General features: G+C 38.1%; 1 protein-coding gene across 3 annotated transcripts in view; it reads right to left on the reverse strand.

The window, feature by feature from the left end:
* The window catches only part of Arap2 (ArfGAP with RhoGAP domain, ankyrin repeat and PH domain 2), a 171,843-nt gene that overhangs the window by 82,751 nt on the left and 72,389 nt on the right, over positions 1–16,703 (reverse strand). For all 3 annotated transcript variants that reach the window (XM_031342369.1, XM_031342371.1, XM_031342370.1), the window contains 2 exons: positions 13,980–14,158; positions 997–1,112 (listed from right to left, as the gene is read on the reverse strand). In XM_031342369.1, coding sequence (XP_031198229.1) covers positions 997–1,112; positions 13,980–14,158 — 295 coding nt within the window. The remainder of the gene's footprint in view (positions 1–996; positions 1,113–13,979; positions 14,159–16,703) is intronic.

Consider the following 16,703-nt stretch of genomic DNA (forward strand, 5'->3'; position numbering starts at 1 on the left):
GTGTGTGTGTGTGTGTGTGTGTGTGTGTGTGTGTATGAGGGGGTGTTGGGGAGAGGTGTACAGTGTTGAGGGTGGAAGCCAAGGCCTTGTGCATGCTAGACAAGTAGCCAAGTACAGTGCTACAGGACTACAATCCAAGCTATAGATCTGCAAATGTGAAATTAAAGTTTATTAGTCTTTATTTGATCACTTTAATAAAATTGGAGCCTACCAACTTACTTTGAGGAAGAAAATGTATCAGTGTACTCAAGGGTATCTCAGAATTAATTAAGTCATTTAAAGGCCTAAGGCAATTGCTTCAGACTCCCAAACAACCTAATGTGTGTCATTTGGGACAAACTCTCACTGTAGTTATACTGAACAATTTTACCCATGTCTATAATATATACTGAACCTATAGACTCATTATGCATGATTAAAATATGGTAAGGATATTAAGTACTGTCCATTGTCATAGTGATGCAAATACTCAAACATCATAATCCACTTTATACATACATGAAGATGTTAAAATATTTCAATCAATGATGTCATAGCATCCATTAAACTCAGCATGATTCTGAGCGGAGGCATTGGAAGAAAGCACATGCAGCAACTGTAACTACAGCCAACTTTAAAGTGGGATTAACTCAATCAGGATAAAAGAAAGCAAACACAATCTTAAGACAACACAGCACTATTTCATTCTTTCTAAAAATGTGAACAAATTAACACATTTGCTATTCTCAGTTTATGAACAAAGTACTACCAAAAAAAAAAAAAAAGCGATCTAGGGCTCATGAAGAATTTTCTTTGCCCACTATACTTATCCAAGCTACTTTCAGTTATTTCCTCCATGCCTAGTTAGTCAGACAATGTGGATGAGAAAAGATGATTATACTTGTATACTTGTCCTATAAAATGTTACGCCAACAGCATTACAATACCTCCACCAGCCATTTAGTAGTTATAAACACACACACACACACACACTCCAATTGTTTGAAAATAGCTTACCTGAAACTCCGGTAGGGAGTGATTATCTCAAAAGACTGTTTCACAGCTCGATCTACTTGCTTCACATTTGCAACATTCATAGGAATTATGGTAATACCAAGTCCACTCTTAAAATCCTAGTATGGAGCAAAAGAACAAAACCATTTTTTGATAATACAGCATGATGTCTTTGTTATTCAGGGACTTCTAAAAACATTACTACACATGTAGATACAGTTAGACAACTAGAAAATAAAAAGATCAGTTCTCCTAACCATGGGCAGATCCCTTTCAGTGTATGATGAACCTGAACCAGCCTAAGCTACCCTGGAAGTTAATTTTTTCTTATGAAAGCTAAGTTCATGAAACCATAGATCAGTGGTTCAAACCTTCCTAATGCTACAACCCTTTAGTTCCGCATGTAGTAGTGACCCTGAAGCATAAAAGATTTTCTGTAGCTACTTCATAACTCACTGTAATTTTGCTACTGTTTTTGTAAGTAGCAAATATCCAAAATGCAGGATATCTTATATGTGACCCCTGTGAAAGTGTCCTTCAAATCTACAAAGGGGCTGTAACCCATAAGTTGAGAGGCAATGCCATAGATAAATGTGCCTTGCTTGGAACAGTTGGCAGCGTCTTCACTGGTATCCAACCAACAAAGGGAAGGTAGCCTTTAATGTGTGCTAAGTATTTATTTGGTAGGAAAACTAAAGGGAATTATGAAATTAAATGTGAAAAGTTGGGGAAATTGAGACTCAAAGAGATAGTTACAAGCAATGCACATCTAGTCTTATATGGTGGAAATGAACTAAATATGTAGCTGTTGATTTTTACATCATCTGGCTACACTGTACCTGCGGAGGAATGGTCTTCCTCTTCATTTGTATTCAAAGGCACTTGCAGTGTTATGAACTGTACAAGTTCACATTCCCACTATTTCAATCAGACTCTTAAACATGTCCTCCAGTGCCAGTGTGGTATGAAAACAACCCTTCGCTCACCACAGGAAATCACTGAGTTTACTGTGTCCTGTTGAAAACTAGAAACCAGGAAGAGTATATTCTAAAAGCATCAATGTTAGCAATATTCTGCCTAATCATATGGGCTTGGTAACTTTGGAATAAATATGGTCAATATTTTGCTAAATTAACACCCCAAGAAAGGAATGATCTGGGTTTGGAGATTCAGATTAAATGTGCCCAGAGTTCCTAATTTTTGATGAGAAAAATACATTCAAATAAAGAAAACTATAAAAATATTGTTCCATTTTTCAATAAGAACACAATACATTTTAGAAACCTGCCTAAGAATTTCATGAATTCATCATTTTTAATAGCTGAGTAGTACTCCACTGTGTATATGTACTACATTTCCTATATCCACTCCTCTGTTGAGGAATATTTGAGTTTTTTACAGTTTCTGGCTATTATAAATGAGGCTGCTATGAACATAGGGGAGCATGTGTCCTTATTACATGGTGGAGCATCTTCTGGGTATATGACCAGGAAGAGTATAGCTGGGTCCTCAGGTAATACTATGTCCAATTTTCTGAGGAACCGCTAAACTGATTTCCAGAGTGGTTGTACCAGCTGGAACTTCTACCAGCAATGAACGAGTGTTCCTCTTTCTCCACATCCTCACCAGTATCTGCTGTCACCTGAGTTTTTGATTTTAGCCATTCTGACTGGAGTGTGGTGGATTCTCAGGGTTATTTTGATTTGCATTTCCCTGGTTACTAAGGATGTTGAACATTTCTTTAGGTGCTTCTCAGCCATTCAATATTCCTTAGTTGAAAATTCTTTGTTTAGTGCTGTACCCCTTTCTTGAGAAAGGTAATCCAATCACAAAAGAAAATGCATGGTATGCACTCACTGATAAGTAGATACTAGCCAAAAGCTCCATATAACCAGGATACAATTTGTTGACCACATGAAGCTCAAGAAGAAGGAAGACCAAAAAAATGTGGGTGTTTCGGTCCTTCTTAGAAGAACAAAATACTCACAGGAGCAAATATGGAGATAAAGTGTAGAGCAGAAACTAAAGGAAAGGCCAGTCAGAGACTGTCCCACCTGGGGATCCATCCCATATACAGTTACTAAACCCAAACACTATTGTGGATGACGAGAAGTGCTGTAAGGAGCCTGATATGGCTGTCTCCTGGGAGACCCTGCCAGAGCCTTACAAATGCAGAGGTGAATGTTTGCAGCCAACCATTGGACTGAGTGTGGAATCCCTGATAGAGGAGTTAGAGAAGGGACTGAAGGAGTTGAAGGGGTTTGCAACCCCACAGGAAGAACAATATCAACCAACCACAACCCCCAGAACTCTCAGGGACTAAGCCATCAACAAAGGAGTACTCATGGCTCCAGCTACATATGTAGCAGAGGATGGCCTTGTCATGCACCAATGGAAGGAGAGGTCCTATGAAGGCTCTATAGATGCCCCAGTGTAGGCGAATCAAGGGTGGGGAAGTAGGAGTAGGTTGGTGGGTGGATGTGATAGGGTGCTTCCGTGAGGGAGTGAAACCAGGAAAGGGGATAGATAACATTTGAAATGTAAATAAAGAAAATATCCAATGAAAAAAAATAAAATTCATAAAGAGGAAAGGCAATTCATTTTTTTTCTATTATAACTAGTTCATAGGGATGGAGAGGAGTGTGTATTAAGTATTATGTTAGCATTTCTGTTAACACATAAGGCTATGTCCCATTTTTTATCAATAGGGTATAAAATACTACATGTTAGGGCATAGATACCTCTGCTAAAAAGAAAGCCTTGCACCCCTTGCCTTTCCATATCATTGTCATTCAGAAACACAGAGGTTGTTTTAGAATCTACTAGTCCTTGAGAGATCTGTGTACAAATGAGTGTGAAGACGACTCCAGGGCTTCTCTGATCTCACCAGAGTTCAACGAGAAGTCATCACTGTCTCTTAGCTTTCCTGTCAGTCTTTGTGCTTATAACTAATGCTATACATGTATTCAGGGAAATCAGTGACACACTGTAGAAAGGCGTTTATTATTGATATTATCATTCATGTACTTTGCATATGTATATGTGCGGGGTATGAAATATGGGGTGTGCATGTCTTTCTTTTTGCATAGAGAGAGGTGAGATGAGGATACGAGGACATCTGTTCTATCACAGGGTCTCTTGCTACACTTGTAGAAGAGCTGGTGGCAATCAGTCTCCAGCAACTTTCCTTTCCATTCTCCATATTGCAGGAATTAGATGCACATATGTGGACATGGGGAGCTAGAGTTATACATACATACATACATATAATCATATATATATATTATATATATGTATATACACACACACACACATATATATATATATATATATAGAGAGAGAGAGAGAGAGAGAGACAGAGAGAGAGAGAGAAAGAGAGGGTGGGGAAGAATCTCCATGTATAGTTACAGTTATATACACATATATATATATAGTATCTGTGTTTGTGTCTATATGTGAGTGTGTGTGTAGCCAAAATTATATATACATACACACACACACATAGACACACACACACAGTGTCTGTGTGTGCATGTGCTTGTGGGTGTTTCTTTCTGTGTGCGTGTGTGTGTATGTGTGTGTGTGTATGTGTGTGTGTGTATGCCCTACTCTAGTTACATGCACATGTGTGAACATGCCTGCTATAATATGAATCCAAGGATCTTCACTCAGATCTTCCGTTTTGCACAGCATGTGCTCCTATGCACTGAGTCATCTCCCCATCCCATATTTATTACTTTTCAATGTGAACAGTTATAGGTAAAATGAGAAAAAATGATTTATTGAGAAAATAAATCAATGCAATATTACATTTTCTGATAGACTAATAAGTGGCTCATAATGTTAAGGTACAAAGGAAGAATATATGAATAAAATATAAAATTATATCATAATTTCAATAAAATAATGTAAAAGCAAGGATACAATAAAATATTAACTACTGTAGAATAACGAGAACTGGAGGTGATAGATTTCCATTTTGTATAACTTAGCCTAGGATGACATACTATACAAAATGAGCCACATTAAGTCATATCCACACATCAGTACCAGACTGACTTTACTTTGTAAAACTACCAACTCCCAATTATCTACACAAATGTCCCTGTTGAATCATACCACTGCTAGAAAAATGCCCAAATGTGTATGCCTGGAAACTGGAACCCTCTCTTATAAATGACGATGGTGAGACTAGCAAAATGAGGTCTCTGTCTAACCTTTCTATAGGAATAAATTAGATAAACCAGTGTGCCTTTACTAAATGGCCTTCTACCAATGAGGCTTTTGACAAGAGATGGCTATCAGGCCACTCCACAGTATTCTGTGAGGTCCCTGGCCTGCACATACTGTGTGATACTAAGGGCAGACGCTCATAATGTTTTGACCACCAGCCTAGCAGATGGTGGGATGACAACCTGTTATGGGAACTGATGAGGCTCATCATGGTTCCTGCCTGGATAGATGGCCCCTCATCTCTCTACACGAGTCATAAAGTCTCTACATGGAAAGCTATAATTCCTGGTAAAGTGAGGGTCAGCTCGGCATTCCAAATTTCTCTCCAGCAAGGTAAAGATGATATTTTCTTATCATGAAAAATGATATCCCATTTATCAACTGTCTGCCATGGCCATATGGTTCTGAGTAATTAGAGGATGCACACAGCTCCCTAGCACCAATTGACTGTAAAATATAGAGCAGGGTAACAAAATAAATGTCAGTGCTCTTGAGAGCTATTGAATGTGAAACAACTGCAGTTCTTATTAAGAATACTTTGGTGATATTTAGCCTCCTTTCAAACTATTAGAATATGCCCAGACGATGTCTCTTTCCTGGATATCTGTCACAAATATCTGTGTCCATCTCTTTCCCACCTTGAGAACTGACATCATGAAAAAAACAAAAACCAAAAGACCAGAACCCTAAATAACATGTCTTTAATTGAAGAGACTAAAGAGGGCTTAAAGAGTAAGCAGCATTCTATATTTAGATTGTGGCCAACACAGAATTTCAGAAGGCAGACAATTACCACTAGCAACAAGGATCCCAGGTGTTGCTAGCCGACCCAGATGTGCAAATGACCTGGCACTATAAGGCTTAAGGAAGAAACCTGGCTGGGTAAGCATGAGCAAGCTATTTGGCCTGTCTAGACTTCAATCACATCGTTTGTAAATAGAGTAGTTCTACCTTAAAGTACCATTATAAAAATTAAATGAAATGATGTGAGTTAAAAGCTTAAGATGCCCAAATAATTCTTTTAATTAAAACTTTTACAGGCAGAATTTGTTATTCATAAAATATTCTATTTCATCTGTAATCATGGAATGACTCTGTATTAAATATTCAGCAAGAATTTATCACAAATATTGACCAAGATACTGAAATGAGTCACTTATACAAATTTATTCCAATGAGAATAATTCTGAATTGATCAATCCACCCAGTGCAAGAGCAAAGAAAAATGCTCATCCCTAGAGAGAGAAAATAAGGAAAGTCTGTTAACCCCAAATCTGCCAAAATCTCAAACCTATTTTTAGAAATCGTGAATGCCAGGTTTCCCTGCCAGGAATTTAAGAATTCGGTGCTTAAACATTTGTTGAAAACAGATGTGGCATTGTGTGACATTGGCACTAGACTTCTAGGAAACACCAGATGCAGAGCTTGGCCAGAGAAAGAACCCAGAAAATGTGAGGTCACCACCTACATCCTGTGGCTTCATTCTGTGCCATATAAACCAAGGCCTTGGAGGCCAATTTGAATTCTGTTAGTACTCCATCCCCAGGTTGAAGAATCAGGAGACTTTACATTAGGAAGAATGGGGCAGAAAAGAGCCTCTGTTATACTCTGATTTAAGGATATTTAATCAAATGAGTTTATGTAGTTAAAACCCCAATGCCACAATGAGCATCAAACGGATGCTCAAACTCACCAAGCAAGACATCTGCTTGTAATGAACTGGCTAATATTAGTGTGATATTTTAAAAACCCATCAGGAAGTGATGGAAAACTATCAGGAAAACATACAAATGGAAGCCAAAGGCACTTCTCTTAAATTCGCTTCACATCCGCGTGCTGAAATCTAACCAACTAAAAATATCAATTCCTATAACTCTAGTTCCAGGAGATCCAACATCCTCCTCTGGCTTCTTTATCTCTTAGACATCTGCATACAAATTCCTACTCTGACAAACTAGTACATATCCAACCAGAGTTTTCCTGAAAAATCTCCTCTACTTTGCCTGCAACAATTAATGCAATCTCTTTATATACTTGTTGACTTTCTTAATGCCAACATCCCACAATCTACCTTACTCTTTACAGCTCTATTTATGACCAACTATCAACACTAAGACACAAATAGGTCCTCTCTCTCTCTCTCCTCTCTCTCTCTCTTTCTCTCTCTCACGCACACACCACAAAATAAAAATAAGTAAATCTTCAAAATATATCTTAAAAAACTAAATGATAATGATATATATTATACTATATACAGCACTTCATTTTTTAAAGATGTTTTCATTTCGGTATGTGTTTGAGAAAGGAGGAGGGAGGAAAGGGGGCAGAAGGAGGGAGGGAAAGAGAAGCAGAGGGAGGGAGGGAAGGAGGAGGGAAGAGAAGTGAGAGAGGAAGAGAGAGACAGAAGAGGGGAAGACAGGGATAGAAGCAGGAGGAGAGGGATAGAATATTTCATATGAGTGCAGGCCAGAGAGGGCATTGGATGTCCCTGGAGCTATAGTTTCAGGTAGCTGTGAGCTACCAAAATGGGTTCCAGGAGCCCATCTCAGGTTCTTTAGAAGAGCTTAGGGACTCAAACTTAGGTCTTCTAGAAGAGAAGTCCTTGCTCCTAACTGCTGAGCCACCTTCTAAACCACAGTAGACAACATTTTACAGGTAAATGGGCCTTGATGAAGGTGTCAGAGGAATCCTCTGTTTCTGTAGGTTTGTGTGTCCATGAATGCAGGACTATTCAGGCTACAGAGAAGCTATGGTGGGGAAAGAATAACCTCAGGTGTCAGTCCTCCACTTGACCTTGTTTGAGATAAGGTCTCTTCACTGTAATTATGTTCCACATATCAGGCTACCTGCTCGTGTGTTTCTGAGGATTCTCCTCTCAGCATTTCCCATCTCCTTGTAGGAAAACTAGAATACTGATGCTCAGGTTCAATATCTTGTTTATACATGTGCTCTAGGGATTCCAACTCTGGTCTTCTTGCTTGCCTGACAAGCTGTTTTGCCCATTGAGTCATTTCCTGAGTTCTGAGGAATGATTGTGAGTTTAAGTACTGAATTTACATCTACCCATTGAGGCAGGGCAGACAGAGAAAGGGGGAGATAGAGAGCGAGTAACAGACAGAAAGAGGGAGAGAAAGAGAATTTGATTTGAATTGATTGAACCTAGAGGAAGAATGGGGAGATGGCTCAATAGTTAAAGTACCTGATATTTAAAAGCATGAGGGCCAGAGTGTAGAACCCTGAAGTACATGTAAATGCCACCCTGCCTGTAATTCTCATGCTAGGACTTGGGACTACAGATACAGGAACTCCCCAGAGCAAGCTGGCTAGTGGGACAAGCCAAACTGGTTAGACCTTGGTTCAACTGGAAAACCCTGTCTCAGTAAGATAGAAAAGAATTACGGAAGACTCTTGATGTTGACTGCTGGTCTCCTCATGCATTCATACACTGCACACAACATCATACACACACATGTGGCCACACACCTATGAACCCATACACACCACACACATGAGACAAAATGAAGGCTAACAACACTGCACAGAGATTCTTAGAAATTTCCTAGGAATGTATGTTACTTTGTTATTCTCACCGTAAACTAAGCTTCCAGAGAGCAGAGATCAGGTGAGCTTGCCTCTATATCAGTCAGGAATTAAAAAGTCCTTGCTAAATTCTTCCTAAATAGACAGATGGATTTTGAAATATTATGACTTTAGTATAACCCATATTCATCCAATTACAGAAGTCCTTGTAAACAAATTGAAAGTGATAATATGGAAATGTTGTCACAAGTACAACACACTGCAGGTATAAGGAAAAGAAGAAAATTGTGAAAACTGAAACTGGGAAGGGTTCTGATAAGGAGCTAAATATGTAAGGGGTGACACTTAATTTGTGTGACAAGGGCCGAGCACTGGGTAATTAGGCGAAGAATTCTAGTGTTGGTTTCCAAGATGCTGTTGCCTATCTAACAAAGGTCTTCTCTAAATCTCCACGCCTTTTCCCGTTTCACGTCTTAGAGAGAGCCCAGCTGAGAAAAGAAAAGACTAAAAACACCTCGGGCAATATTTAATAGGAATCCCCTCCAGTCTCTCTGCTCAGTAGCCTGAGAGTCCCTCTGGATTTCGGCTGCAGCAGTGAAGAAATGAAGGAAAGTACACAAAGCCAGGGAGAACGAGGGCCTTTGGAATGAGCAGCCAGAAAACCAGAAGATGATGTTAAATGCAGGTTGATGTATATTATTCATGTTGTTAAGACCAGTCAGAGAACACAATACAGATGAACAGCAAGCCTGCCAGCAGGCTCACAAGGCTGCTCTTAAGAATGAGAGGGAATTTCAAAAACCAGAGATGAGTTTATGGCAACAGTGAGTTCAATGTGAGCTTAAGTGAGAAAATGCATGTTCTTGTCCTCAGGACTAGAGATAGATTCAGAAATTAAAGAGCCAAGTTTCCTGCAGATGCTTCTGCACGTGGGCTGGCAATGAGAGAGCATCTAGGAGGATCAGAGGATGGGGTCTGGATGGATGCATGGAAATCTACAAGGTCGGACAGAGTGAAAGAAACTCATGGATCAAGCAAATGAGAATGATCTCGAATGGCTTTCCCTTCGCCTACATTCTAGTGACTATAATTGGAGTTTTTAGAAACATTTGGAAGAAGTCACTCTGATAACGCAGCTCTACATGAAGTGAAAAAAAAATGCAATAAGGAAACTTTTCAAGAAAGGCTGAAATTTTAAACGAGAATATGAATCACTGACATCTCTGTAAGCATGCAAAAGTAACAAAGTACAAGCTGGAGAGTCTTTCAGAATTAAGTATAACATGCTATGAACAGTCCTTCCAATTCTAAAACTAGACAATCATGATTTTCTTAATGTTTACTAAAATGTTTGTAAGGTCATACATCAATGATTCAAAATGCTCAACTGGGAAAAGGTTATTCTTCTAAATGGATTAAAACTTAAAAAACAACTATGTATATCATCCGGGGGTAAATAAAAGGCCCATTTCTGTTACTACAGGTGGTAAAGGGAAATTTTATACATTTTCCAACTGCAGGATTTTCATCCTCCCTTAGCTAGACGCTGATTACTTTAGAAGAAGTAAAAACCTCCACAGTATTTCAGTGCGTGGTTTTGGACTCACGTATCACATGAAGTACCACACTTGGTATTTTCCTGGATGCATATACACTACATACCCCAAAGGGTTAAGCTACTACACCAGGAATAGGGCCAGAAATATGAAATTTCAACAGAGTAATGACAACTTTAGAGTCAGGGGTCTGTCACCCTTCAGAACGATGCTAGTTAACAAGAATAACTGCATTACCCAAGACAGTTTGCCATAGCAGAGCAAGAATGAAAATCCCTAGCTGCAACCACCCAATCTAATATGTGTGGTTAGGGTAAATAAGATTTCTTCATAATGGCCAACCTTATCATTTATCCAGTGTCTGTTTACTCTCCCTGGAACAATCAACAAATTAGTGAAATTATGTATTCATTAATGGAAAGCACACCAAATATAATTCCTTGGTTAGAGTGCTATAGGTCAATCTCTTTTTTAAGACATGTCTTTATGCCAAGAAATTACATGGGCCATGAATTTGTTCCTTATGAATAATAAAACAATTTATGTTCTGTTATATAGCTATTATTAGATCCAACACAAATTATGCAAAAGTTCAAACATAAACATCTCACACTTTTGAAGAAATACATTTCTTTCATAATCTTTGAAAATTACTGGTGTGCATGCATGTGTGTGCATATGTGCACGTGCGTTTGTGTTTTCATCAATATGCATCATCATCATCCAGTGCCTTCCTAAAGCAGGCCAATGCCCTCACTATGGTGAAGCCCTGCATGTGGAGGATGAAGTCTGTCCTATGCCAGCAGCCTAAGAGACTCTTCCCAACACCTGCCTCCCTATATGAGATGGGTAGTAGACAGCTTTCCACAAGACAACAAGGCAAACACCAAAAGGGAAAGGCTTCAAAAACTGGAATAGTGTTGCATGAAGTTTGTTCAGCTTGATCACCAGTCAAGAAGACTGTATATAAGATGATACAAACACCAAACACACACACAACACACACACACACACACACACACACACACATCCTTAAAGGTAAAATATAATCACCTCAATGTATGAGAGGAAAAAACTAAATATATGCACATTAAAAACATTTTTATTTTAAAAATAGGTTACTGATCCAAAGATGGTGTGTGTATGTCAGCCTTCCTGCTTTCCTTTTGTAAAAATAATTTACTCATTGGTGTAAATAGAATTGTTTCTAATTCTCAAACTTCTTTCATGCCTGGTGTTTGGAACCATTCCCCAGTGCCTTCCCGTGGAATGCAGCACTGACAGAGCTATAACAGCACAGGACTTTAATCTCAACACTTGGAAGGGAAAGAAGCAGGAGAACCAAGAGTTCAAGCTCATCTGCCACAGGAAACCCTGTCTCTGGACAGCAAAGCAACCAAAGGGGCAACAAAAGCATTGGGCTTACTCGAAAATTACTGGTGTGTATGCCTGCAGCTGCCCCTGTCTGGCATGTCACCTTGCAGATGAAACTGCCCTGTTAGATATGCACATGCGTTGGAGAGTGCACAGCCTGACACAACATTAAATGCTTGTCCCAAAATTCCTAGGCCATGTAATTAGTCACAAAAATAATTCTTGCTCATTTCTAAAATATAGAAGTTGAGAAAAAAAGATTTAAACCAAGCTTTTAATAAGACAAACATAGAGTTAAAAAAATTCTAGTTTTAAATTAAGCTTGGCATATGAAACTGTTAGCCCTGTTACAAAATATGTACACTTCATTTTACTCATTTAATTCACAGATGACAGGATTTTCCTATATTTATAGGAAAGATTAAAATGGAGTATTTATAAGTTAATTAGCATAGTGCCCGGCACTCAGCCAGAGACAAACATTTTAGATTTCACATTCAAAATTATTACCGGAGCAATGATTTCATAAAAGAAAAAAATTTCCTTCTTCCAAAGTGTTAATAAAACTCCAAAATACATTATTTCTAGAAAAGAACACAAACTCAGATAACCTAGCTAATGTGAGCAATGAAATGAGTAATAGAAATTGTATTGGGTCTGTGCAAATACAAAAATGAATACCTCAATTTGGCAGAGTAACTTCAACACAGATAGATGCAAATTATGAGTTTTGACCTGAATTCCAATGAAGAAAGTTTTAATCACCTATCTTCATAGAATTCAGATACAATATTCACATCCAGTTCACATACACTGTTAAGCTGTATGTCACTGTTTTTAGGACTATGCTAAATAGTCACATTATTAGTTTGCTGATGTTACTCAGTGATGCCTTCCGCAGCTAACTGAACTAACATACCCCCCAAAAAATAATGAATACATTCACAATGAATTTTAAGGGTGCCTTTGGTTAAAGAACTATAGTTTTATTTATTCCTATTGCTGGTTCTGAGTTGATAACTCTGCTTTTGATAGGAAAAGTGTAAATGTTTACAACTTTAACAATAGTCCATTACTAAATAAATTCATTCTATAATTCATTTCTATTCACAACACACTATTTCATATCTCATATAAGAACTAAGCACCTAATAAGGAAGAATTTTCTTTTACATACCAAAGTCTAAAATAGCAGAGAAAAAGAAATCTGTACTATAAAATCAAATATAAAGCTCATAAGATATAGAAAAACACTTTAATTATCCATAAGCCTCCTCAACAATACTATCTCTTTAGTGTTTTAACCAAATTCAATAATCTAACAGTTAAAGCCCATATAAATGCATATATATGACACATAGATAGATAGATAGATAGATAGATAGATAGATAGATAGATAGATAGATAGATAGAGGTATAGATAGAGATATGTCTCCAAGTATATGTACCTACATATTTCTATACCCACAGTTCTATATTATCACTCTACTACTAAAGCAATTTCATGACAAACCAAATATGTGCTCGAAGAAAAATAGGTAATAAAACTTGAGAGTGCTGGCTTCAAGGAGTTATGTACCCTATAGCCTCGGAGTTTTGAATACTGGGTCTTCAGTTAGTATCGTTGTTTGGGGGAGCTGATAGAGGTGTTAGAGGTGTGGCCTTGCAGGGAAAAGTATGTCACTGTGGTAGGATTAGAGATGTTTAATCCTAGGGCATTTCCCATTTATCCTCTCTAATTTCTGCTCATGGTTATGGTTTAAGATGTGTGCTCAGAGCTTCCTATTCCTACTGTCATGCTTCACTGCCATGATGGGCTCTTTATTTGTTATAGAACCTTAACTAAACTAAAATCTGCTGCTTCTATAGAGGCCCTCAGTCAAGATATTTTAACACCAACAGAAAGGCAACTAATACACTGGGTTACTTATTATTTCCTTCTGGTTTTTCTATCACAAAGAAGTGGAATCAGGCCCATGCATCAACATCTGTATCTAGTCTCAATTATTCTCTGACTGCTATATGTTACTTCACTTTAGGAATACATTTGAACAATGCTACTTTCTCAGTACACTTAAAAACAAACAAACAAACAAACAAACCTCACATTTGATGAAGAAACTTTTCTGAAACAAAGCATTCAACCAGATTTTGTTATAGTTAATAGAGTTTTTTAAATCAAAATCAAAAACTATAAATAAAAATACACATAGCTCTCAAAAGCTAAGCATAGTCACTATCATTAAAGAACAGTAATTCACAATTAAGGTAACAAAGCTCACCTGTTCATTTTTGCAAAGCCACACACTGTTGCCCCTTAACACAGTAAAAATTTTGGCTTTATACCCTCTCAATTCAAGGTATCCACATTTCTCAGGTGCCACAGTCGCTTGCAACTGTGATGCAAGTGATGGTGACTTCAGTGCACTTAATAATATGCTGATCCAGTCATTTCTCTCTTCTGAAATTAGAGGAGAAAATAGGTAAGACGTACAAACAAACAACATTGACATAATAAGATCTTCCTCTGAAGCAAATGTACAAATTCTCTACCACAACCACAGCCTCAATTTCACTGTCAGCAGAGGCAAGAGTTCAGTTTTACAAAAATAGGAAAAAAACTATGCAGAAGTCCTGGAGCCAGTATGATGACCTTCTTTTAGGATCAAACAGGAAATGCCACAACTCAGGCTCCACTTCACCCCACATAAGATTCTGCACTTAGAACAAACTCCAGGAGATCTAATACCTTCTTCATGGCTGAGATGATTCAGGAGACTGGATTTTCTCTCTGCTATAATTTTGAAATAAAGTATTTCCATTAGGGTACTGGTTTGAGCTTGGGGCCACCAGCTGGTGATGGTATTTTGGGAAGTTATGGAGAGAGAAGTGAAGAGTCGGAGTGGGAAAAAGTAGTTTCACAAAGAGGAGTTCTTTTGAAGGCCAAACAAGTGTTGTTCTCAACCTTTTAGTTTTTCCTCTATATCTATATGAAGAAACTTCTATTTTACATACTCCACCCCCAGGGTTGGATCTTCCCAAGTACATGAGACTAAGCAACTAGACAATGAACTCTCTGAAGCCCTGAGCCATAAGTCTTTCTTCCCTTAAGCTGTCTGTCAGGTTACTTCATCAGAGATGCAAGGGGTGGCCAGTACAGAAGAAAGCAGTGACAATACACAACTCATAGATTAAGCAGAGAAATACTCAACAAAGGATTCTTTATAACTTAAGATATTGCTTTGTAACTCAGCTCCCGAAGTAAAACACGGTATTCACACTCCCTCCATAAAAGCCAAATGACCTCCAGTTATGCACCACACACTATTGGTGGGATAGAAATCTGATACAGTCTCCAAGGAGTAACCAAGACAATAAGTCAAGTTAGACTTGAGCAGCTCATAAAGCACCAACTAGATAAATGTCACACAAATGGTATCGAATAACACAGAAGTCCATACAACAGAGAAAAGGGATTTACTGATGGTCCTTGAGGAAAGTATTGCTGAAACTATAAGGAAAGTTAGCTCAACTCCCACACAACTGCATTTGGCACTATAAAAAAAAAGGGGGGGAGGGTCTGTGATGGATCTTGAGAGTGAAGAACAATGTTATAAAAATTAAAGTGAGAAGGGTAGATCCGAACACTGAGCAAGGACAACACAAGAAAAAAGCAGCAGGAACTAATGTCAGTTCTGAGACTTTAAGAGGAGCATGTTGATACTTTTGAACTTACAAGGGAAATTATGAAATATAAACAGACAACATCCACTAACTACTTTGACTTACAGAAGAAAAGGAAAAACCAAAACCACTTTGGGATAACAAGTGAGGAGAAGAGACCATTGAGACGCCTGTGTTTATGACTGGTGTGACAATCTAGGAGCACAGAATTCAGAAACAACAGAGATGTAGTAAAATTAAAATGGAATGCAAGGATATGCAAAGTATCAGTGTATTAAAAGGAGTAAGACATAGCTGATTCATGGATGCTAACCCAGAAATGAATTGCCCAGAATAAAAGGAAGTTTGGTCTCATAAAATGCCCATAAAAAAATGGCAGGACAATTCAGTTCACAGAACACTGCCCATTTTCAGGGCACTGCATATCTTAGCAGACTAACAACAACATATGAGCAAAGACAACCTGTACGAGGAAGGACCCATAGATGCAGATAAATGAGACACAATGCAAAAGCCAAAATGGAAACTTTATGATCAAGGATAGCAATGGGACTATCAAAGCTAAATATAAATAAATAAATAAATAGATACAAATATACAAATAAATAAATTAACTAATTAATAAATCATACTGAATCTCAGGTAGCAAAATTTTTCATACAAAGAATAACAGGGCCACAAAGATGCTCCAACATATAATAAGGACACATGCTCCACTATGTTCATAGCAACCTTATTTATAATAGCCAGAAACTTGGAAACAACCCAGATGTCCCTCAACAGAGGAATGGATACAGAAAATGTAGTACATCTACACAATGGAGTACCACTCAGCTATTAAAAACAATGAAGTTATGAAACTCTTGGGGAAATGGGTGGACCTGGAGAATATCATCCTGAGTGAGGTAACCCAATCATAAAAGAACACACATGGTATGCACTCTCTGATAAGTGGATATTTGCCTAGAAGATTGGAATACACAAAGTATAAACCACAAACCATAAGAAATTCAAGAAGAAGAAAGACTAAAGTGAGGATACTTAGTTCCTTCTTAAAAGGGGGAACAAAATACCCATGGAAGGGGTTACAGAAACAAACTAAGGAGCAGAGACTGAAGGAAGGACAATTCAGAGACTGCTCCACCTGGGAATCCTTCCCATATTCAGTCATCAAATCTAGACACTATTGTGGATGCCAACAAGTGCTGGGTGACAGGAGCCAGAGGTAGCTGTCTCTTTAGAGGCTCTGACAGCACCTGACTAATACAGAAGTAGAGGCTCACAGCCATCCATTGGACTGAGCACAAGGTCCCCAATGAAGG

Source organism: Mastomys coucha, unplaced genomic scaffold (genome assembly GCF_008632895.1).
Source record: "Mastomys coucha isolate ucsf_1 unplaced genomic scaffold, UCSF_Mcou_1 pScaffold22, whole genome shotgun sequence".
Taxonomy (NCBI): Eukaryota; Metazoa; Chordata; class Mammalia; order Rodentia; family Muridae; genus Mastomys; species Mastomys coucha.